This window comes from Dermacentor albipictus, chromosome 7, assembly GCF_038994185.2.
Source record: "Dermacentor albipictus isolate Rhodes 1998 colony chromosome 7, USDA_Dalb.pri_finalv2, whole genome shotgun sequence".
Lineage (NCBI taxonomy): Eukaryota > Metazoa > Arthropoda > Arachnida > Ixodida > Ixodidae > Dermacentor > Dermacentor albipictus.
The window spans coordinates 47,683,972-47,709,770 of record NC_091827.1 but is presented as its reverse complement, the minus strand read 5'-3'; the positions used below and the strand labels follow the sequence as shown (position 1 = coordinate 47,709,770).

Here is a 25,799-nt window from a genome sequence, read left to right as displayed (position 1 = left end):
AGCTTCGTATGCACAGAGTTTCATATGCACAGAGCCTTAGATGCACATAGTTTTGTGTGCAGAAAGTTTTATATGCACAGAGTTTTATATGCGCAGAGATTTATATGCACCGAGTTTTATGTGCATAGAGTTTTATATGCACAGAGTTTCATATGCGCAGAGCCTTAGATGCACATAGTGTAGGGGTTGTAGGACGGGACTTCGGGATGAAAACCCAAACTTGGGAGGGATTTATTCTACATTATGTACAAGGAGGTGAGCGTCATGTAACAGACGTACAGACATTACGGGCCGGCAGCAACTCGGATGCTGCGGCCCGCGGCAAGAAGTTCGAGAGAGGTGAAACAGGGAATCAGGGTTTGTCCCAGAATCCTCAGGTCTCTCTGGAAGGCTTCTTATAAGCCCTTCGAGCACTGCAAGTCACGTCATGTTTGACCAATGGGAGAGTCCACTCCGATGACGCCACTTGCAGCCAATGGTAGGCGCCCGTGTCGTGGTGTCACACCTGGCGGCTTGCTGCGGTCTTGCCTCGCAGACTGGCAATGGACTTCGAACAAGGAGAAGGGGAGGGCTGCACCTGCTTCATTGTCGGATGCCCACCTGCTAATCCCGGCGGCGCACGAACTTGTTGGCACGTAAACTTGTTGCCTTAAACTTGTTTGCTCGGCCGCTTCTCTGGAATGCGCTTTCCTGCTTCTGCATTCCTCAATTAGCTGTGCTGCAATCCGATGTGGTCTGGGGAACTCGAAGTAATCGCAGGAACCAGCTCCATATCTAACAGCTCGTCCTCGCCCCGGTAGTTCTGAATGGCCGGTGAACTCAATTCGCTGGCCATGAGGAACGCTGATAGAAGCTGCAGGGTAGTGGGGTCGAGCCTCGTTTGACGAACTTCGGGATCCTTGGCCCTGGAGAACAGACGTCAAACAAACAAAACAACACAGCGCTGCCCCACGTGTAAGCGCAGGCTCTTCACCCCTGACTCGCCAGGCTATTACTGAGTCAAAATCAACCCTGATCTTTTAGTTCCCCAATTTTGACAACAGTTCCAACCACCCTTCCAAACAGCTATCCATTTCTCCTCGATTGCCGACAAGACCAGAGTACTATTGTTGTTGCAAAACAAAAGGGTCGTTGACGATGCAAACAACAAATGAAAACAGCCGAACATAACTTAAGTGGCCTAACTACACGAACAGCATGTTTCCAATCTATAACAGTGGCGTACTTTTCGCACGTATTGGTGCCACTGAACAATCTGGTCAACCTCACAAGTACGTAATCACAAGCGCACTAGCCTTGTGGTCACTAAACAAATCGCGTACTTGCGTTGTAGGCAAACTTTTCATTCACGCTTACTCACGTTTCTTTCCTGAAAGTCCTACAGGACACGTGACATAAACGAACAATTAAACTCGCGGGACTTACACACTCCGCAGAACTCTTAAAATGATGCGTCTTCTACTAACTCTTTCCACGCACGCTCACTAAAGAAGTCAGAATACGGCTGCCCTCCACACACACTAGCAACCCAGTCATAAAGTCTGCTTCCTTCCGTCCACACAGGACACGCGCTAATGGAACTAAGAACGCTTCTCAGTGCAAATCATGCACTTACTAAAAACCTACGCGCTTAACCTTACAAAATTCAAAAACACTTAAAAAGAAAGAAGGTTAAATAACACACACGCGCGTTACCATAGGCCTTTCGACGATAACCTTGACCTTCAGGTTACTCGCACACACACAAAAAAAACCTATCTACTTATTAATGAGCATCTCGCGAGACTACATGTTTACATAAACCTCATCTTTCAAATCACGGAGCTTCTCAAACGAAAACACAGACAAAGCTCAAACCTTACACATTGAAAGAAATCCTAGTCTCAAATCGCGAAAAACTTTCCGATGCTCAAAATAAAAAAAAAACAAGACACTTCATTTCTACGGAAGGGCTCTTCGCCTCCCTTTCCAAACGCTTATGTCTGACTCATACTCTGAGCCGTCCTCGCGGTGGCCGCGGCTTGAAAGCTACTCTTGCTGCCGAGAGACAACAAAAGGGCTGATTCACTATCAGCTCCCCCCAGACGTTACGATCTCCTGCCAATTTGCGTCCTGGCGCCCCGCTTTCAACACGAACTCGATTGACCGCGTCGCTACTCCCCACCTGGTCTCGTCCTGCCACCTTGCGTTTCTTCGAACTGCACGCTGAGCTTTGAAAAGAACTACGGAACGACGAGGCGTTTAACTGCCTCGTGCCCTTTGTCCGCGTCCGTGCAGAGCATTCTTCGCGGTCCCCCTTTGACCGGTGGCTCGACCATTTTGGATGCGTCAACATCGTCCTAGACGACCGCTCCTTCTTCCTCGCGCCCTGCCCTTTTGGGTTTCTCGCCATCTTTGGCGGCGCTACATTAATTACCGACTTTCGGTTTCTACCGCGCTTCTTTTTAAGGCGCTTTCTCTTTGCACTAGCCTTCATGTCGCCTTCTCGTGCCTCGTGCTGGCCGGTACACATTTCGTCGGCCCGGATCGGCCTCTTACCCGCATTGTCTGAGTGATTTACATTTAAATCTACTCTCTCTCTGCCTCGACTGGCGGACAGCTCAACCGACTCTGGCACAATGCAGCAGGCTTTACTCGAGTAAGACAACTCGCTCTCTTGCGAACTGCCCTCTGCTACATTGCCCAGCTCACGCTGTGCATCGGCACACAGCCCGTCGGTATCGATCGCTGTCTCACGCGCACAGTCCGAATGATTAACAACTGAATCATCCCTATCTAGGCCATCTAGACTGGCGGAGAGCCGCACCGATCCCTGAACAATGCAGTTGTTTTCTCGTGAGCTACGGAGCTCGCCACCCCGAGAACTATTCTCAACTGCATCGTCCAGCTCGCACTTCATTTCTGCACGCACATCTGGCTCTACATGGGTGCTCGCTTCTGTCTGGTCAGCAGTACCCCTTTCTTCGCTAGCAACCTCGCTAACATTACCAGCGACGCACACGCTCGGTAACTGTGCCAATTTGTTCGCAGCTGGCCTAGCTGTCTCTACAGTCATCTGTTGGCACAGCACCTCGTCGCTCTCACTACGGCCTTTAACGGCCTCTGTTGCCACTAAGGCATCGTTAGCAGCTAGCGTTTTCCCTTCACTTATGAATCGGCAGCCAATCTCACAGGCACTACTCTTTTCGTCGGCTTCTGGCGAAAATCTGCTCGATGCTGCCTCATTCTTTCGCTCTGTACTACCTACAGAATTCTCAGACAGCCGTTGTCTCTGTGCCAATAACTGATCACAATATTGTATCTCTTTGATCAGTGCTGCCTTCTCTCTCTCATACTTTTCCTCTTGCTCAAGCTTACGTTGATTCTCACGTTCGCGTGCCTTCTCACGTTCGTGACGCTGACACCTAAGAGTAAGTTCTTGAAGCTCCTGCTTCCGTTCATTCTCGCGTTCTTCACGCTTAAGCTCACTCCTAAGTTCACGACGCGCTCGCAAACGTACACGACGCTCTCGCTCCCGTGGCTCCTGTATCACTTCCCAAGCAAGCTCAATGCTTTTGTGATCATTGCCACTATCATTAATCGCCTTTATGATAGCTGGCGTTTCCATCCGTTCGTCCGCCTCAACTCCCAAATCGTCGCACACCAACAACAAATCCAACCTCGTCAACCTTCTAAGATCCATGGCAGCTGCCCCGACAGGTGGTTAAAACTGTTTTCCTTAATTAATTTGTGCAAACACACAATGCAACAAACTCCCGATTCCCAGAACTATCAAAATTGAACACACAACCTTTGAGTCTGGCGAATCATAAGGAAAAAAACCACGCGCTCACTTACGGTTGCAGCACCCCGCCATCCGGTTCATTTGTCCGCTGTTCCCGGTTCCTTCCGGACTCCCTGGGTCGAAGGCTCGCTCCTTCTTCGATACTCCCAGTCTCTTCGGACCTCTTTCGACGAAGGCTCTCTCTTCTTCGCTTTTTCCGGTTCCTTACGATCTCTCTCGACGAAGGTTGATTCGTAGCGCTGCCACCAGTTGATGTATTCGGAGGCGATCCTACCGCTGCCAACCAGATGTAGGGGTTGGAGGGACGGACGTCGGGATGAAAACCCAAAACTTGGGGGTGATTTTTTCTACATTCTATACAGGGAGGTGAGCGTCAACTAACAGACGTACTGTCATTACGGGCCGGCAGCAACTCGGACGCTGCGGCCCGCGGCAAGAAGTTCGAGAGAGGTGAAACAGGGAATCAGGGTCTGTCCCAGAATCCTCAGGTCTCTCTGGAAGGCTTCTTATAAGCCCTTCGAGCACTGCAAGTCACGTCATGTTTGACCAATGGGAGAGTCCACTCCGATGACGCCACTTGCAGCCAATGGTAGGCGCCCGTGTCGTGGTGTCACACCTGGCGGCTTGCTGCGGTCTTGCCTCGCAGACTGGCAATGGACTTCGAACAAGGAGAAGGGGAGGGCTGCACCTGCTTCATTGTCGGATGCCCACCTGCTAATCCCGGCGGCGCACGAACTTGTTGGCACGTAAACTTGTTGCCTTAAACTTGTTTGCTCGGCCGCTTCTCTGGAATGCGCTTTCCTGCTTCTGCATTCCTCAATTAGCTGTGCTGCAATCCGATGTGGTCTGGGGAACTCGAAGTAATCGCAGGAACCAGCTCCATATCTAACAATAGTTTTGTGTGCAGAAAGTTTTATATGCACAGAGTTTTATATGCGCAGAGTTTTATATGCGCAGAGTTTTATATGCGCAGAGTTTTGCATGCACAGAGTTTTGCATGCACGGAGTTTTACGTGCACAGAGTTTTACGTGCACAGAGTTTTACGTGCACAGAGTTTTACGTGCACAGAGTTTTACATGCACAGAGTTTTATGTGCACAGAGCTTTATGTGCACAGAGCTTTATGTGCACAGAGTTTTACGTGCACACAGTTTTATATGCACCGAGTTTTATGTGCACCAAGTTTTATGTGCACCAAGTTTTATGTGCACAATTTCATATGGACAGAGTTTCATTGCACAGAGCCTTAGATGCACATAGTTTTGTGTGCAGAAAGTTTTATATGCACAGAGTTTTATATGCACAGAGTTTTACATGCACCGAGTTTCATATGCGCAGAGCTTTAGATCGGCAGAGCTTTAGATGCACAGTTTTATGTGCACAGAGTTTTATGTGCACAGAGCTTTATGTGCACAGAGTTTTATGTGCACAGAGTTTTATGTGCACAGAGTTTTATGTGCACAGAGTTTTACATGCACAGAGTTTTACGTGCACAGAGCTTTATATGAAGCTAAACATTTCGACAGAATTGCCTGTCTGGTTGGGAAATTGATTAGGGCTTGAGACTGACTCCAACCAAATAACTCAATTTTATTAGCCCGACGTTTCGGAGCCCATTCGGCTCCTTCTTCAGGGGGGTTGTTCTTCGGGGGTCGGCGGTGCGCAGCTTTTCTCCGAAACGTCGGGCTAATAAAATTCAGTTAATTTGGTTGGAGTCAGTCTCAAATCCTAAGAGTTTCAGATGCACATAGTTTAAGATGCACATAGTTTTAGACGCACGCGCCAAGCCGCGCCTTCTATTTAGCCAGCGGCCGTTGCCGTAGCACAGTTGCAATGCACGCGCAATGCGGATGTTGGGAGTTCGGCTCCCAGCAGCGGCAAGTGTCTTTTCGTCCATTTTCGTTTCTCCTTTTCATTTTCGGCGTTTCGATTTCGAGTGCAGCTAAGTTCCTCGATGTTTTCTTTGACTTCATTGTCTGTTGGCTTTATATAGTCATGAATACCAAAATTCGAACTCCTTCGTTTATATATATATATGAGAAAAGGGGCGGAATATGGTTGGTGCACTTTTTTTTTTAAGTTTGCACCCATTGGGGCGTATCTTTTCCCGCAACAATTCTCGTCATGTGCCTTGGCCGCATTTTCTGCGGAGCCTGTACTTCCAAGTCACGAACGGCTTTCGCGTTATCAGCGTGACATATTCTCGACAGGAAAGTAGCGAGAGCAGCGTTTTGAAGAAACACAAGGAACATAGATGACTATTATTGGTGGGGGAAAAATATAACCTCCAAAGGGTGCAACTGTTTTAAGAGTACGCTTCTAGCATGGCCAGCTTAATCCCCAAGGTGTCCGGGGCATTAGGCCTCTTAAGCACATTCACTGACGACTGCGTGCTCTGGCTGCGCATGCGCTGTGGCGTTCCACACTTTGGCACTTACCGGGACCTTTTCCATCGTAGGAGAACTGCATTATGTGTATCGTCTTCTCGTCAGCTACGTAAACGTGTCCCATCACATTGTGGACCGCCTCCTTGAAAGCACCGACATGAATGCCATGGTATCCATGAACTGCACAAGACGGTCATTCGAGGTTAGCACACGAGCATAATGACGTTCGTCAGCTTTGCCAACAACATTGAAGAAATATTAACACTAAACATTTTGACATCCTTATTGGTGCTCAAAGGGTGCTTGGATTGGATAACACATTTACCTACTAGGGGCAAGGCCGAACCGTTGGAAGAAACCAGGTTCTTTTGTTGGCGACTGTCTGCGGCAATAAACATGATAGTTAATGGTAATAGTTGTCATAAACGGATTTTCTCCCTGCGAGCGTTGTTTGAGCTCGCCTCCTTGTCCAATAAATTCCAATAAATTTTTGTGAGCTTAAAGGAAAAGGCGTTAACAATGGTACAAGAACAAGAACTAATTTTTCCCTAGTCTACCCTAATTTTCACCAGCAAGAAAGTAGAAGGCAGAAAGGTCCCAGATGAAATTAAAATCGATATTGCGGAACATCCCGGAGCAACACACGGTCTAGGCAGGTCGCCGTAGTCGTAGGGGGGGAGGAGGAAGAAACCACTTTAACTGCACGTTAAAGAAACCACTTTGGTTTCTTTAACGTGCAGTTAAATCTATGTGAGAAGCACGACTATAAATGATCGCGAAAGCATTTCAGGCCTGTCATGAAATATTTAACTAGCTTAGGTCTAGATATGGAGGTGGGGCCATATAGTTACGCAAGTGCGTGCGTTGATTAGCGGATACATCAAAATGGCAGAATTTCATTTTCTCACCTGATTAGATTTGATATGAAATGCTTACAAAGCTTCCCTGCTACATCAGGAAAATGCAAGGAGGCAAAGTTATCACATGAGAAGAGAATATAATGTGGGGGACGCGTACCCGAAGTTCGACTTGCGTGGGTCAATTATGGTGCTGTGAAAATTGCCGAATAGTCGTTTTGTTCGTAATTTGTAAGTTGCACAAGAAAATTTTCATGCGTCCTCGGTCAAACCAAAAGAGAAAAAAAATATTGGTAAAGAGTAGGGGGCATGTTAGTGGCGCTGTGTAGCCAAATTCAATCTGAGGGTTCATTACAGACTTACACAAGCGTTTCAGAGCTTTACAAGCTTATTTTACTATAAGCGTAGTAGTGGTGCCAGTGGCCTGAAAAACTTGACGCACCACACAGTTACGAGAGAGGCATGTGTGGACACGTTTCAGGTGCGCCAGCGTATGGACATCGCGAATGGTTCCTTGAGGTGCTTCAAGTCATTATAGCCCCGTTATCCGCTATGTTTCCTAGTGGCCGGGAAAAAGTTATCGCCATACCAAATGGGGCGGCCAACTTATGCGTAGTGCCTGGCGAAACTGACGTTTCTCGTTTCATTATGAGGAGCGCAAATAATTTGTGAATACCCAGGCTCTCTCAACTTCCACGCGTTATACATCTGCTACGTTCCGCGAATGCGAGCCGCTCCCTCTATTTACAACCGCAAAGGCCGCAGGACCGCGCTCGCCAGCTGCTGCTGCCAACATTGAACCAAAGAAGCCGTAGCGATCGCGCATGCCGGGTGCAAGCAAATTTGCAGAAAGAGGGACGCTGGATGTTTTTTAGCAGTCAGAACACACCCCCCCGCGGATTCCGCATGGATAATGCGTGTGGGCATGGAACGCAATTCGATCACTGTGCTTGGAGCACCCTTCCTGCTCGCCGGCATTTCGGGAATGTGACGACAATTGGAAAGGAAGCGTCGCACTTGGAGCGTTTAGCCGAAGAGGGCTGTCAAGGGTACTTCTAGCAACGAAACAAGGAGTGGAGCCAGTGTTTCGTGTCGAATCGGAAGTCGCTGCCGCCGCCCTTGGAGGAGCCTCACAAAAGAAATCACTGTACCAGCTACCCGAAAGAAGTCTAGGCCATATTAGAATGTAACGCTACAGTAGCTGCCGCAACAGCATCAGAAAATTAAATACACGAAGGTCGATGAACAGCGACCACAGCGACTCCGAAATGGTCACCAAAAAGAGCGCAGGCGAAAAGATATGGACGCCGCATACAAATACGCCGCCAAGCAGGCCTGGTAAACCGAAAACTAATCAAAGACTAATACTCATTCCAAGAAAAGAACGTCACCAAGCGTATCTTCGACGCCACCAAGACGGCTCCTACTACCACTTCTGTAACAATGCCATGAAAAACGACGGAAAGCATGTTTTACTTGTTCTTGTTCTTGTTTTATTTACTTGAGCTATTTCAGTTCTATGTGATTTTACAGTATAAAAGAAAAGTGCTGCCATACAAGTGTTTTCTCCTAATAACAATCGGTAAGGACCCTTTAACAAATTCGGTGGATCCCAAAAGTGTGCACTTTGTAATTGTATGCGTTAATTACACGTTGATTCCTGGCATATGGGAGCGAGAGAAATTCCACTTCAGTGGGCCGTCCGTAGACCTAATCCGACGCCAAGACCTAACTGCAACGCAACACAAAGAACCACCGATCTCGACGTGCTCATCGACGGCCATGCAGCCACCGCCTTAGGGGACACAAGAGCCGACTACTCCGCCATGAGTGGACCCATCGCCGCCCAGTTGAAGGTTAATACGGCATGGGAAGGCCCTGAAATGGGACCGCTGGAGGACACCTAATAATGTTGACCGGAATGTGCGCCGCGAGAATTGCCGTTCATGACCGGACTTCCCCTGCCTCCTTCGTTATCCTTCAACATTGATCACGAGACAAGTCTCGGCATGGGCTTTCTGAACGAACATGGCGCGATCACCGACCTGAAGTCGGTGATCGCGCTGAAGACCAATCGATCCCAAGAGCAATCCGAACGCTATACGAAGACCAAGCGATACCGCCAGAGAGTTCTCGTAGTCACAAGGCTTGAGTGTGCTCGAAAATCAAATCAGCATCCTGCCCCCTCCAGCATTGTCATTTCCGTCGGCACCAAAACACCTCCCAACGTAGAAGGCGTCATCGAGGGTGACCAACGTCTGCAGCTCGACTGTGAAATTTGAGTCGCAAGAGCGACTGCGCGACTGCACGGAGGAAAAACAAAGTGTTGCTGACAAACTTCAGTTAGGAGTTAAAGCGCATTAACAAGGACACGACGATCGCATATATCGAGGAATTCTGGAAACCGCCAATGCGTTTGTCCTCTCAGATTCTGTCGCATCTACCCCTACGACCGTAGTTCCTGAACTAGACTTCGACATAAATCCAAGTCTCCCCATGAATAAGCAGCAATAGCTCAGAAGTATGCTCCAATGATACAAAGACTGCTTTTCGACGTCATCGAGGATTCGACAAACACCTGTCGCAAAGCATCGCATAATAACCGAAGAGTGCGCTCGAGCACTCGGTCACAGTCCTTAGAGTTTCGACGCGAGAACGTGAAGCTATAACACAACAAGTCGAAGAAAGGCTGTCAGCATTTCAGACTGTCAGCGATGCAAAACACCACCGACAAGGCCAGCGGGATTGCTACAGTCGACCGATCCTCCTTGCTGACTATGTCAGCAGATCGGGATGTTAGGACCCTTTCGGAAGTCAACATCATGAAATTAAGTCGATCGTCGTCACAACTGGCTACCTCACCCATTTCGCCGAAACGAAAGCTCTGCCGAAACGTAGCGCAGCCAAAGTAGCGAAATTCCTCGTCAAGGACACCCTGCAGCGACATGGCGCCCCAGAAGGTGTCATCACCGACAGAGGAACGGCCTTTACAGCGGAGCTCACCCAAGCTATTCTGGAATACAGCCCGATAAGTCACAGGAGGACAACTGCCTTCCACCCGCAGAAGAATGGTCTTACGGAGGGCCTGAATAAGACCGTCGCCGACATGCTAGCAATGTACGTAGACGTCAAGTACAAGACCTGGGATGCCGTCCTGCCATACGTAACCTTCGCTTACGACACGGCGGTGCAAGAAACAACACAGATCACGCCATTCAGGCTAGTTTTCGGCAGAAACCCGACGACGACTCTCGATGCCATGCTGCCGCACGCCACCGACGAAGAGAATCTTGGCGCCGCCAGCTATCTCCAGCGCGCCGAAGCCCGGCAGCTCGCCCGCCTGCGAATCAAGAGCCAGCAGAGGACCGACAGCAGACTCTACAACCTTCCACGACGCTATGTCGAGTACCAGTCCCATGACCGTGTTTGGGTTGGGACGCCAATTCACCGACGTGGACTTAGCGAGAAGCTTTTGCGCCGCTATTTCGCACCTTACAAGATTATCCGACACATTGGCGCACTCGATTATGAAGTCGTACCAGATGGCATTTCGCTACCACAGGGGCGCCGCTCACAACCTGAAATAGTCCACGTTGTGCGACTCAAGCCGTTCTACCAGCGCTAATGAACTTTGCGACATTGCGTGAATGATCTTTTGACTTACTTCTCGAAGTGTCCTTTTGTTTTGCTCTCCTATGTTTGTAGCATCGTGGCAATGTTTTTTAAGAGGGGGGTTACTGACACGTGTACTTGTTTATCGGGCGATCACGTTTCACCGCATAACAAATGTTATGGCACAACGGAGGACGCGCATGCTTGTGTCGGAAGTTTCTGGAATGTTATCCATGGTTCCATCCGCTGTCTGTCACCGAACCTTGTGTAATCTGGTTTCATGTATGCGTGACGCAAATGGCACAGAACTTTGTGGAAGACACGCGGGTCCCAGCGATTACTCTGGAACATTCGACGACTGATGTATAAAAAGCCGACGTGCTCGACCCGCTGATAAGATTTCCGACGATCGCCGACTGTGTTCACCGCTGTAGTTGTGCTTAAGTGTAACTTGCTTTTGCGGGCACAAGGTCGCTCAATGAAACGCTAGTTTCGCCATTCACCGTTTTGCTTTCTTCACCGTCACTACCACTTAACAATATTAAAGTTGGCCTACCTCCAAGTTCGGTTGGCTCAGCCCCTTCTTTTAATTTGAACTATCCCCAAATTTCAGTTGGCCCATACTCCTACTGTAAGCTTCCTTTTGCATCTTCTGTGGAGCTCTATGTATCCCCATGGATTTTCTATGGAGCCCTATTTATCCGTATGGGTATTCGCTGATCATTTTTTTTCAATTGTTCCTTATCGCCTATAAAGCTGCCCGTCATCTACATATACACTAAAATAAATAGATTAATTACTAAATTATGAATTATAATAAAGATAAATTAAACGTCATAACGTCGTCAATTATTAATATTTCTGCAGATACGGCACATTACACTTTTCGCGTGACGGACAAATTCGCCTGAGATACTCGCCAAGAATGCTTATGCATTGATCGGAAGCTATGAAGGAAATCAACTTTATTCAAGGTCCTACAGGCCACGAAAGCTTTGGGGCCCTCATGGAGTGGGCGTTTCCCACGATGGAACCCGGAGGTTGAGTTTCCTGGCGTCGTCGTGGACCTGCTGGACGGCCCAGAGTTGGGCAGCGAGTTCTTCGCTCCGAATTGCTTCTTCAAACTCGTGCTTGCCCGGTTTGGAGTTTATGTGAGCTTGCGAGCACGGCTAAAGTAAATGATAGACGTTAAGGGGTGTATTACAATTGGTGCAATAAGTCTTGTCGTAGAGCTCAGGCATGTAGTAGTGTAGTCTTTGATTAGAGTATGTGTCTATTTATGGCGTTGTGAGTGTAACTTCTTGAGCTCGAGTGAGCGTACGGTGTGGCGTACTATACTCTCTACGTTATAGGTAGTAGTGTTTAGTGATTTCATTGTATGTAGTGGGGCGTCCTTTTTCTCCGGGTGGTCGGGTGAAGCCGCGCGGTGTGCAAGCGCGCGCGCAGCCTCGTCTGCCGCCTCATTATGGTTGGGGACGTCGCCCATCTTTAGTCCTAAGTGTGCCGGGAGCCAGTATATGACGTGGTTCTTAGTATCTTTCTTTGTGGCAATTCTGAGGGCCTGTGCGCAGACCATGTCCTTTTGGAAAGATCTGATAGCGGCTATGGAGTCGCTGTAGATGTGAGAAAGACTCGTCGGTGAGTGCAACGGTATCACAACCTGTTCGGCCTATTCAGGCTTCCTTGCGATTACCGTGGCTGCATGTCTTGTGGATTCGCAGCCGTCCACAATCGCCACTGCGAAAGCTTTGTTTCCCGCGTATGCCGCCGCGTCCACAAAAGCTGAGCGTTCGCGGTTCGCCAAGGCTTGGTTAAGGAGACGTTGTCCTTTCGTTTGTCTGCCCCTGTTTTCGGGGTGTACGTTTCTGGGTATACGTCGAACCGTGATCCTGGCGCGGATGTCCCGTGGGAGGTCCGCAAAATCCTTTTCTGTCTCCTTAATCAAAGCCCAGCTAGCTTCCCTAGGATTGTGCGCCCCGGAGGCGTCGTCGGAAGTCTAGCAAGCTGGGCCCGCTGCTGCGCTTCGGCAATTTCTTCCAGGGTTTTTTGCAAGCCCAGGTGCCCCAGATTCTTGTCACTGGTGCTGGTCGGAATGCCGAGGGTTTGCTTGCGATTGAGTCTCTCTCTCTCGGATCTTGACAATTGAGTATTGCCGCAACGTACGCGAAGTGACAGTTGACGAACGTGTGTATGAGTTTGATGAGATTATGTTCCTTGTGGTCCCTGTGTCCATTGGCAATTCTGATGAGCCCAAGAACATTGTTGGTCTTGATGATGAGCTTCTGAACCATAGAGGCATTGACGTCTTTAGTCTCTGCGATCATACCCAGGCCCCCGATTTTGTTGATGCACGGGATGGCATGTCCCGAATTGGTTCGTACGGTGATTTCCTGATTGTAATCGAAGTCTGACGAGTATGGCCTGCGGCCCTTCTGAGTGGATCTGCGTACGAGCAGCACCGACTTGGTAGGCGGACATCTGAGTCCTGTGGGAATTAGAAATTCTTCTATGGTGTTCACTGCTTCTTGCAAGATGTCCTGCATCACGCCCAGGGTTCCTTTGGATGACATCTGTGTATATGGTGTGCTCGAGCCCGTGGATCTGTCCCACTTTCTCATGAAGTCCCACCATGGCAAGGTTAAAAAACATAGGGGAGATGACCGAGCCTTCGGGGTGCCCCTGCTTCCCAGCGAGAGAGTCTCCGTGGAGAGGTCGGCAAATCGGAGCGTAGCCGTCCTGTTATCCAAGAATGACTTGACGTACGCATGGAATCTAGCTCCGAAGTGAGGTCGGAAATGGTGTCCACAATGTATTGGTGAGAGAGGTTATCGAACGCTTTCTCGAGATCCAACCCGAGAATGGTCTTGGTGTTTCCAATGGGGTCATCAATGATGTGGTGCTTGAATAAAATCTTAGTCAACAGACCGGCTCTAAATCCGATGAGGGTGTGTGGTAACAGTCCCTTGTTTGCGATGCATCTGGAGATTCTGTTCTGAACGGCGTGTCTCGCCGCTTTACCCACGCACGAGATGAGCGATATGGGTCTGAGGTTCTCGACGCCCGAGGGCTTGTTGTGCTTTGGGATGAGATATCTGTAGGCTCCCACGTCCCGTCAAGCTGTCTGCGACTGCTTTTCGCCTGGGGACGCCCAACTAGTGTGTTGGAAATAAAGTGGATTCTGATTCTGAACCGTGGTGGCTTTATTTCATTTCGACAGGACCCTGTCGGAAGCCCAGACCTAATTGATTCAATCCGCTAGGAACAGGATGAAGTCTTGTTACTAATAGCGTCCGGACCTGGGGCCGATGTGCCGTTCAAGTTTTGAAGGACGGTCTTGATTTCTTCCAGGTTGAAGGGTTCGTCAAAGTCGGAGTTGTCCGCTCCCGTGTACAGGGAACTGGGTGCCTCGGCCTCGTTTTTGTCGCTGCTTCAGAGTGGCATGTATCTCTCGGCAAGTCGTGCCATAAATTCTTGCTCGTTGGAGATTTTGAGTTCGCGTTTCGCCATCTTGTCGGCCGCCTTGGTCTGGGAGCCCCTGGTTTGACCCTTGCCAAAAAAGTGTTTGAGCAGGATCCAGGTTTTGCCCGATTTCATGCTGCCATTGGCCCTCGCGTATACTTCGTCCCATTGTTGGTTGGAAAGTAGCACACAGTGCTGCTCAATGTCCTTGTTCAGTAGTGCGATCTTTTTCTAGTGTTCTAGTGTAGCGAGCTTGTGGGTACGTTGCTTTCTTACCCGTCTAAACGCATCCCAATACGTGTATCTCCACTTTCGTAGGGGTTTCGAGGCGATTGCTATTGACGTTTCCACAATGTAATGGTCGCTGCCGAGGTCGTCACCAGTATTATGCCAGGCGGCCGCCTCGGTGTTGAGGATGAACGTGAGGTCTGGGGTGGTGTCCCTCGAGACCGAGTTGCCCATCCTGGTGGGGTAGAGCGCGGACGTGATCAGGGTGCGTCCCATCTCTTCCGCATCGGTGGCAAGATTTCTGCCTTTGAAGCTGGTGACACCGTGGCCCCATTCTACGTTTGGAGCGTTGAAGTCCCCGGCAATAATTAGCGGCTTGTCTCCGACTTTGTCCCTGGCCTTCTTCAACAATCGTCGGAAACGTTGCGGTCTGTGGTGCGGGCTGCTGTACGTGAGTGCTAGCGTTTTTGCCTTTGGGAAAGACTTCGATGAGCAAGTGCTCGCATTTGCTGTCCTGATTGTTTCTGTCAATCTCGGCCCACGCGAGCCTGTTACTGACAAACGTCGCTACGCCGCTGCAGGTTTTTGTGAGTGGAACAGCAATTGCATTCATATCCCGAAGTGCAGATGTGTCGGTGTTGGTCTCTTGAATGAATTTGATGTCCGGCTTGTATGTAGTGTCAGATGTGTTGATGCAGGACCGCTTGTTGCGAACCCACGACAATTCCATTGCCAGATTATTAGCTTGCCTTGATTGCTCTTTTGCATTTGGTGCCTTTCGGATGGTTCTTGCTTGCCTTCTCCATTTTTACTTTCTACTTTGGTTGCGCACTTTACTACCGTTTTGGATGTAACGATATCGCTTGTTGCAGTGTTCTTTCTGACCATGGGGGAGGCGGGGGAGTTGACCGGTGCCGTGGAGTGAGTAAAGACTTGTTCTCTCGAGGCCCTAGATCCTGGCGCCGAAGCCCTCCTCTATCACTTCTACCTTGCCCGTTAGGCCATCAACCACCTCTACTAGTCTGTCATGTCCCTTCTTTTGTGACTCGACATCGAGTTGGAGTTGACGTAGAGTACGAAAGATCTTGTCCAATTTACCGTCTATGTCCTTGGAAGGCGTGTCGCCTTCCATGGTCTTGGCCTTGCATGTCTTCGTGGCTGGTGTGCCCGCGGGTGGGGTTTGACTAGCCGTTTCTGATTCCGCTACGCTGGAGGGGAGCCGAACTGGGTGAAGTGTCCATGTGTGTGTCCTGTGTCAGTGCGTGTGGTATGCCGGTTTGCGTTTTAAGAAATCTATTCTCGTTAGCCAGTTATGTCATTGTGCGTCGGACTTGAGAGTTCTCGTGCTCGAGTGCTTTAATTCTTTCTCAGATGTTTTTGTGTGCACTATTCTCTGGCCAGGCTTCCAAGCTCACCTGAGATGGGTCCCTCAGCAGCCCAGAGTTAGGGGGCAGCGTCCCCACCGTTGCGGAGGCCTGGCATCCCGTGTCGCCTTGATTCGCTGGGCCCAGCGGTTGGCTCCGACAGGGGGTACGAACCGCACCCCCGAGGTGGAGCAGCCCCAGCTCCCTGATGTGCGGCAGCGGCTCCTGCGACCTATGCTGGCCGATCGGGATCGCGAGTTCCAAGTGTTTCTCGTCGCACAACGCGCAAGAGACCTCTTCACAAGCGTGATCTGCTCCGGGGTCCGCAATGCCGCAGCCCCTGCCAAGTCTGCTTCTCCGGTGTGGTGTGAGGCGTACGTCTGCTCGATGCCCTAGTTTGCTGCAAGCATGACTTCGGTGATCTGCTTCCTGTAGCACTCGCCATGCACATCCGTACATCCCGTGGTTGGGAACTTTGCGTCCTTCGAAGACCACGTTTATCGTCCCGGTTTCCTTATTGCGCTTCGCCGCAGTGCAAGCGGGTTTCTCTGGTTGACGACGATCCTGGTTATCGTTTCGTGCGTGTGGTGGAGCGGAATGTCGCGAATGCCTCCCTTGCACGTGTCGTCCGGCGCAGTCTGGTAGGAGGAGGCCTCGTACGTCTGGTCCGGCGATGGTGACGCTCTGAATTTTCAAACGTCCGTTGACGTTCCCGGGAAGCGGGGAACTCACGACCATGATGTGCTGTTTTAAGTTGGGGCAAATCGTGTCCCCGTGGCACTGCGTCGGTTCGAGTCTGGCTGCTTCTTGAATGGCCTGCACAATTTCCACGTGTCCGGTTTTGGCGATGTCCAGTCCACCGCGGATGCGAATTGCTACTTTGGACTCGTTTTGCGGGAGTAAGGGCATTCTACTTGCCTTGATTTCTTTACGGGCCGACACGGGATTGGGTGCTTTCGCTCTGGCGCCGGAGGCTGCCACGTTGGCGGCCACGTTGAGGCTAGGCTTAGGATTGGTCGTTCTTCAAGGGCCGATGTCGCATCACCCGTTCCTGACCGAAACCTCCGAGGGGTCGATTTCTCGGTCGATCACTTCGTAATTCGTTGCAGTGCAGTTGGCAAGACTTGGGTAGATGTCTGTGCCGGCGGGAGCCCCGGTGTCCGGCCAAGCGGCGAACTCGGCGGCGGGTATGGTGTTAAACACATTCCACTCCCCGCTACTTGATGGCCACCTGCTGCACGCAACTTCTGTCCTTGCCAGGCTGCCGCAACTTTTCGTAATTGTGTAGAAGGCTAGGCGACATGGCGCCCGCCTCGGGTAAAAAGTCCTCGCGGAAGTGCACAAAATAAACTCACAGGGTGGAAATTGGTCTTGAAGTGAAGCATATATCTTCATAAACGTGATGCCGTGGTGCTATGACGACGGCCTCGCAGAAATCGCACTTAATTTGAGCGAATTGAGGGATCTCGACGCATCGGCCTTGCTCGGTGCCATCCGCGTTTCATGCGTAATAGGTTTTTTTTTTCGTGACATTCTCTAGGCATGTTTGCGGACGAATCTTTCAGTGCACTTAAAATACGATGTTTATCGAGCCCGTCTGGTTGACTCTGGCTCGACGTAGCGAAGCAATCGCCGAAGTAGTTCAATATATTTAGATGGACCTATTTTTGTGCTGATCGTGTGATTGGCGTTAAGTTTGCTAGTTAACACTTAGACAGGATGATCGGACGACGAAAGCGCGGCTAATGTCGAGGGGCCAGGGAGTCCGCAGGCTAGTTAAGGTAAGCGATGGTTGTGGGCTTTGCGAGATGCGAGTATTGCTCACTGCAGACCGTTACTAATAGGTCTTTTTGCCCATTGCAGTGCAGCAAAAATCTGATGGGCAGCGTAACCAGCTTGTCGGAAACGCGGAACGCAGTGTTCCGAGTTTGAACGTTGTCAGCTGCAGTAAAATTAGGCTCTGGAAACGCCACGAGCAAGTAGCGAAGACCTATAATCGCACCGTATTCACTGAGAGAATGTATGCCAAAGATAATTGACAGTGGCACGAGGAACGATCCCGTGATGTCGTCTCACGCATTTTAATTTGTGCTGCGCACATTCCACTTGATGGCCACCTGCAGTGCGCAACTTCTGTCCTTGCCAGGCTGTCGCAACTTTTCGTAATTGTGCAGAAAGTTCTATAGCTTAACAATCGGCCCCGAGGCGACGAGAGCTGTAACCGCGCTGTTGCCGACGGTGACGGTAATGTCGGTGGATGCAATTTGACGGCTGTCGGATCGCTGGTGGAAGTGCTGAATGGTCGTCGTTAGTTCGTCGCTCAGGGTTTTCTTCTCACAGTTCACTGGGTTCACCCCCCATAGTCGCCGTCCGTAGTTCCCCTACATGGGCTCGGAGACCACTGAAGCGTAAGGTGACGAGGACGAGGAGTGACGGGAAGCGCCAAGGAGATGACACAGCGCAGAGTAAATTATTGTCTCCCCTCTGGTGTCCTTGCGCTGCCGTTAATCAAGACTTTGAGACACACACAGCAAGATATGTCACAATGGAAGGGTCAACGCTGTGTCTATATCGATGGCCCGGAATGCGAAATTAGGTGAGTGAGCGTCGCCCTTGAAGATGACTACCTCGAAGCAGAAACGCTCCAGGAGATTCAAAGTGAAGTTATCTTCAGAGACGAATGTCTCAAGTTTCCAATTTGAACCTACGCGACAATCACGATATCGCAAAAGAAAAGTTCATATTTTTTTCAATTGTGCGTTTGACGACTAACGTTTCCGGAAATTGGCGTCCGCGAAGGCGGATAAGCCACCTGTGCAAGCAGATTTTGCGTAGGTAGCATGACGATTTTTACTCAAACTTCTGTTAGTGTAACTTCGAAAGTCACGCATGTAGTAGCTTCGGCAGCTACCCGCTATCTATACATGAAAGGGAGTGTAATCTGCCCCCACATGGGACCACGCGTGCGCATTCGATAGCGGTACAGCACGACGGCGGCGGCGGTGCCGATCACACGAACGACGCCCGAGTGTGTGCAATTGCTGTCAGAACAAGAAAACAAAGAAAAAAGTATTTCGGCCACGTAATTTTTTTTAAGAAAGCTGTAGCGATTGGAAACGTTGCAATGAGAGTGTCTTGTGCTCGTACAAGCCGCGACGCCAGACAAACGGTCCAGTAAAGCTACTTACGTTCGTGCGCTGTTGGTGGTGCAGGTGGTCCAAGAGGGCTGGTGGTGTCTTCGTGCCCCTTCTCTTTATGGTCTTGTAGAAAGCGCGTAAAAAATACAAGTAATTAAGAACGGTTCCTGGAGTTGGAACACATGGCGGACACTGCTGTCACAGTTCAATTCTACGCCGCTGCATGGAGCTTTCCTTCTCTGCCGATTCGAGCAATCGAAAACTGCTATCTATGGACAGCTACGCCCAACGTAAGGGGGTCTGAGTAATCTTGCAATAGGCTTGTTACGCATATTGGAGAGTTGAAGGTCATGACTTAGTATGAATTTGTAATGCGTTTAAGATACTTCAGGAACTCACTGGGATTGCTTGTTACTGTCTAACCGTTCTTGTGGGCAAACTTGAAAGACAGTGCAGCCTTACACAAGGATAAAAAGTGCGCGGTAGAACCTAGAATCACTTTATTACACGCAGTATTACCGGTATATAATACCACTGGTACCGCTGGTACGGCACAGTGGTAGGATGTCTATAAATATAGCTATATTATTTATTTATTTATTTATTTATTTATTTATTCATTCATTTATTTGCACTACCCTCAGAGTAAGCGCACATTTGAGAAGGGAGAGCCTATATGAGGAAGGTTTAAAAATGACGTGCTGAAAATACACAGTATAAGTAGCAATGAAAAACGCTGGCTCACTGTATCTATATATATATATATATATATATATATATATATATATATATATATATATATATATATATATATATATATAGCTCACTATGTTATGTGTATACATATCGGATACCTAAAAATTATATCTAGCGGATATCTATAAATAGACTTTTTTTATGGGCTTTCTCCAACCGCTTGGGTTCTCAATTTATTTTCAGATATATTTATGTGCATTTTTTCTCATATCTGCATGTGCATTCTTCGACACAGAAATATCTCAGAAACAACTGCACGACGGATCTTTCTTCCGTTGGAGAGTTCTAATTATAAGCTTACTCCTTGGGCTTCATCCGGCCCCTTGAGTTGGCAAATAATGAGGAAAACCTCAGATACGCTACCGAAAAAAAAAATGATCACGTAATTTGTCGAAGTGGTGTAGCAGGTAAACCTAGTTCAATATATTTCGCAAATGACCATGCGTCTTGTCCCGCTGATGCTGGGCTCTGAGGTACAGGTTGGGAGCCTGCTGCTTAGGGCTTATAACGTGCCTTGAGTGGGTCGAAAATGATCTTAAAACAATTGGTGGCTATGTTTCTCAGCATTGTGAATGTGAATTAAAATTGAATTATTGCTTTCGCTGACACTTTGAGGTAGCAATTGATAACGAAAACCTTTGATACGTTGTCAAAAACTGAACAGATTTTTTTTTTCTTTCAGAGAAATACTAATTTGTCACTTCAGCTATGAAACTCGGACCACGAGGGCTGATATAATATTTGCGCTTCGGGGACGAGAGTGGAGGAGAGCGGAACTTTTCTTTTTTTTTAATACAGCGTGTTCTTTTAGTCTACTTTTTCATAAAACAACTCTGAGCGTAACGAGCGTGGCATTTTTCGCGGAGCAGTCCCGCTAAATAAGCGAGTTTTGATTACCTAACTGAAGTTATATTCTTCTTGGAACACTGGAGGTGCTCGTTCAAGTCAAATTTAGAGCAACGCTTTAACCCACCTCCAGTTAAAACAAGAATCTTGACATTCGCACTCAATTAGGGATATTCATCAAATTTAACGCTCAGTCAGGAACTTGCCCGTAGACTGAGCGTAAGGCAGAAAGGCCACCGCACCGATACAACCCGCGGAAATGTCGTCCGATGCAAAGTTTCTTTGCGAGTGAGTTCTCTGAATATACATCGGTAGTAACAAGTGTTTCCCTGTGTAGACTAAACCCGCAGATGTTATCCTCTATACCACGGAATGCGTCTGCATATCCGAGGGCACCTTTGGTGGCACACTGTAAACCAACTTGCGCCGTTGAGTGCATTTTTCTCGGTGCAAGCGACACCCCCTTATACCTGCACTAACCACCGTTCCCTCGGTAGCTGGACAATCGGCGCGCCACCTAGTGGCGACTGTAATTTGGCGACTGTAAGCCTAGTCAACATATGCCGCACTACTTTACGCGCTGAGACGTGCACTGACACACAGCGGTTTCGTTACAGCGTAGTGCTGCGCTGGTTATGCAGGCTCGCGAAACTCGCACATGCTGCAAGGAGCCGAGAATTCAACTTCCATGTTATGTCGCGAGATGCCCGACCGGTCCACGACCAAGAACGCAAGCTGCAGCGGCAAATCCGCCGCTCTGTCTTGGCTCGGTTTCTCCTTGGCCGCGCGTTTGCGTTTTGGTATTCGGACCCTTCAGATGCACTTTTCTCGTAAACTAAGCCCTTTCTTGACACAAAACAAGCGTTGCAAGGTTTCTGCAACGGTATTTAAGTGGTCTACGTCGACTTCTTGTTTGCCTTTAGCGTCCCTTTAGGCGTCAATAAGGACATGTGTCCCAGCCAACGCGATACGGCAATGGAACCAACGGTGTGTTGTATAGCCGTTGCGTTGCGCATATTTCCGATACCTTTTCCTGGTACCACGCTTTATTTAACGACTAAAAATTTCCTAAATTTATAATTACTGGTATAATTGTGTGGACGTGAATGTCAATTTGTGCCATACATTCGAATTCATCACATTGAATACTTTCCAGCCCAGTATCATTTCTCAGTTATTTCCGCCTTCCTAAATTCTGCTGCAAAACACGAAAAAGAATGCCAAGTGAAGGCGGGTGGATAGTGACAACACCCTTATTTCAGGGCGTTTTCCTGGCACAGAGACAGAAATAGCAGAATGAGTCCCTCTAAATTCTGCTGGTCTTCGCGAGAATCAGTTGGGCCAGCCAAGCCGGTCCAGCTGAGCGGATTGCACAGCTGTCTGTGATCGGCGCAGTTGATTGAGGTGGGGCCCTATGGCGGGACATTCCAAACAGACGTGCAATCTATCCCGTGCAGTGGAGGCAGCTGTGACGGTCTGTACATAATTGAATATGTGGTGGACCCGTGCAGGGCTTAAAATAGCTGAGCCGGCCTAATCAGGACGCCATGCTTGCGTGGAAGCGAGGCATGTGGCAGAGGGAATCACTCGCAACGGTTAAGCCTCGGGTGCCTAAGCATGTACTGGCATTGATTGCAAGGACCGTACGAACGTGGATTACCTGATGCGCGTGCTACCGCAACGGTCTTAAAGGGGCTCTGAACCGCTTTTTAATAATAATAGTAATAACCACTTTTTAATTGTTTCGCGGATTTTCTCCGTGTAGGGGGCAGAGGTAAAGGCAAAATGCCTGACAGAGCCTCTGCGCCCCTACGGTTCAAGGCAGCACGACATGACATTCATATGCATATTTGCCAAACATATATTTAACACACTGCACACAGCAGCGAAAAATTCAATTATTCAGAACGCATGCCTCAAAGCATAACTTTTGCTTCAACGGGATAGATTTTTGAAAAAGCAAAGATACATGAGGAATAAGTATTATATAACAATAAAATTGGCTTACATCATAAGTCAACAAAGAAAAGAAAGCCATAGAACCACTGGCGCGAAAATAAATAGCATATACAGTAAATGGATCATTACATAGAAACATTTCAGAAAATAACTTAGACTTATGTACAATGTAAGCGCCGAAACAATGGCAAATATAATTTACAAGCGCTGAGAAAATCTGGAACATAATTGAGGCTACATGTGTTATCAGGGATGAGCACAAGTTACTCAAAATGAAAATGCAATGTCACTGCCCACTAATAGGTTTTTACAGTCATTTGTGAAGTTGCGGAAGGATTGTGTGTATTGTACGTTAAAGTTACCACTCTTTAATATATTAATCGTTTGATAATTCAATGTTTGCCTTCCGTAATTCTTGTGGCTGGCTTTAGATGGTGTGGCCTACGTATTGCGTATGAGGTGCAACTGTCGACAGGTATTGTGTGCAGCCTATTTTTATAAATCCAATGGAGTAAAGCCTGCTATATTTAATGAAGAGCGGTTTTGTTCGGAGTCCGTTTGCCACCCACATAGTTTTCACGCATTCTCAATATTTTCTTTTGTACAATGATTAGTTTGTTGTAGTTTGAACCTGTCATAGTTCCCCATACTAAAATGCCGTAACTGAGGTTTGAATAGAAAAGTGACTAGCATAATTTGTTTCAGCCAGGTGTATTTGTATATATTTTGTATTTTATACACGCAGCCAGTAACTCGATATAGCTCACTTTTTAACGTGAGTATTCCATCTAAGGACCTCTTTAAACCATACGCCCAAGAACGTGTTTCAGTAACGTGTCCTCAAAGTACACGTTAAGGTAGGGGTAGCGGCAGGGGACTCTTATTTGCTGGCTTAGAATTTATATATTTGGTTTTGCATGTGTTTAAACACAGCCGGTAGCTTTTAAGCCACATGGAGAGGTGTACGAGGTAACTGTTTGCTGGTGATTCTATGACCTCCTTTGTAGTGCCAGTGAAGAAGATATTAATGTCGTCAGCATACATTATTATTTCAGGTGAGTTTGGTTTGACGTTATATCATTTATGATAAGAGGGGTCCTGTGATTGATCCTGAGGGACGCCATATTCGACTTTCAATTTTTGTGATACCAGATTGTCGACGTATACATACTGATACCGATTTGAGAGATATGATGCAATTCTGTGCTACAACTCGTACACCATACGCAGCAAGCTTCTTAAGAAGGGTATCACGTTGCACAGTGTCGAATGCCTTTTTTCAAATCCAAGAAAATTCCCAGAGTGAGTAGATTGTTCTCAATATTTTGAATTATTTTGTCCTTTATGTTTATTAAAGCTAGTTCTGCAGACTTATCCTTTTGAAAGCCATACTGCGACTTCGCAATTATTTCGTGTTTAGGAAAAAAGATGGTAAGCCAACCATTCATTAATAACATGCTCGAGTATCTTGGAAAACACCGGCAAAACAGATCTCGGCCTGTAGTTGGTAAGCTTTTTCTCATCGCCACCTTTGTAAACAGGGGTGACCTTAGCTATGTTTAATTCATCTCGGAACTCACCACGTGTAAGCATCTAGTTTATTATATGGGTTAATACAGTACTAATAAGATGAGCGGCATACTTAACAGGTAAGGCCTTTATTTCGTCTTCCCAGCCTGCAGCTTTGTTTTCTAAGGCCATGATAATTGTTTCAATTTCAGTAGGGGTTGCTGCTGTAAGCATAATGGAATCAACCTGCCCTGTAGTCATAAAACTATCCGCTTCTGAGTCTTGTCCACTATATACCGCTGTGCTAACAAACTGTCGATTCATTTCATCAACAAATTTTTCACAACTACACTGGCATTATCGATTATAATTTCATTCACGATATGCGTTTTTCACCCTCGTCGAGTTAAATCGTTCACAGTATTCCACAATCTACGTTGATCGTTTCGCATTTTGTAAAATTTTCAAAGTTTAATTTATTTCTGAATCTTTTAAACTCAGTCAATATGTCACAATTTCGAGATCTAATGAAACTGTTAGTATTCTTTTTACGTATTCTTTTGTATAGGTCCACAGTTATCCATTGCTTTCTAACAGTTTTATTTTTTTTTCTGCTTTGGCAGAGGGAAGGCTGTGGAGGGTGTGTGGACCGAAGTGGAGAAAGGCATCTGAAATGAGAATGGGCTATTTCAGGAATACTGGAGGAAAGGAGGTTAACCGAGAGGCCCGATTTTTATTAGTCATATCATAAGAAGCCAACAAACACTGACACAAAGGATAACAGTGAAAATTACTTGTGCCTAATAAATGAAACAAAGAAACGATGAACCAATTGAAATGAAAGTGGATGAAAAAACAACTTGCCGCAGGTGGATAACGATCCCATAACCTTCGCATTTCGCGTGCGATGCTCTAACAAACGAGCTACCACGGCGGAGTTTCCCCATCCACTTTCTTGGGTATATGTTTCCTAGTATAGAACCCTGGGGGTGTTAGCCAGCGCCACGCCTATAGACATTTGCGGCGGATGTGGAACATCCTTTCTGCCGCAGGCGTCACGAGAACGTCATCTTTTTGCGTGAAAGTAACGCGTGCGTCTATTTATCGTACCAAAATCGCTCACGTGACCTGATCCTAGGTGCCTAGGGATGCTTGCGCCGAACGACGCCGTGGCGTGTTCGTCCTCGGCGTGATCGTTCTCTGGAACGCGCGTTGTTCAACATTGCTCATGTGATTCTTACGTGCGTTGCTCGTGTGTTGGTTGTAGGTTCTGTGTTACTTGGCGGAAAGCCGTGAGTAGTGGCGGTGCGGCAGTACGGCTTTGGCCTCGGTGAACTCTGGCAGTACAATCTGCGTTGTGTGACCCGTGCTTTCTTGAGAACCCGGTGGTGGTGACAATTGAAATATCGAAGTGGCCTAGCGCCTCGGCAGCGAAGTTCTGCGAACCGCGATGTGGCGTCGCCGTGTCCGACTTTGCTTAACGGACATCGAGGGATATGCTGCCCGCTGCAAGTCATGTAAATGCAACTGCGTCGACCGGCCACTGTTCAGCGCTGAATGTGTGTTTGGTGTGCTGTGCTTGAAACGAGTGGTGCAGCCGTGCAGCGAGGGTGGCGGAGGAGCAGAGTGTGAGCAGAGCACAGACATGTGCTCCCGTCTTGGTCTCATTAGCGGCCTGTTATTAAAGAACTCTTATTATGTACACTGACTGTGGCCCCTTTTCACTTTTAGTATGCTTCACTGCAGTACATTGCTTAGGCTTCACCGCGACATATTAGTGTATTGCGAGAAAGATAATCGTAAAAAGCCTCGTATTTTCGTGATTCTAAGCACCCCCCCACTATTTTCGCGGAAAGATTGGGAAAAAAGTTTGCATGGGAATCTGAGCACCCCCCTATTTG

At 48.1% G+C, this 25,799-nt stretch overlaps 1 protein-coding gene across 1 annotated transcript in view; it reads right to left on the bottom strand.

The window, feature by feature from the left end:
* Nucleotides 1–25,799, bottom strand: part of LOC139047970 (uncharacterized) — a 136,252-nt gene that overhangs the window by 62,425 nt on the left and 48,028 nt on the right. Inside the window, exons 7-8 of the mRNA XM_070522206.1 lie at nt 18,880–18,951; nt 6,223–6,351 (exon numbers count right to left, since the gene is read on the bottom strand). Of these exons, the coding sequence (XP_070378307.1) occupies nt 6,223–6,351; nt 18,880–18,951 (201 nt within the window). The remainder of the gene's footprint in view (nt 1–6,222; nt 6,352–18,879; nt 18,952–25,799) is intronic.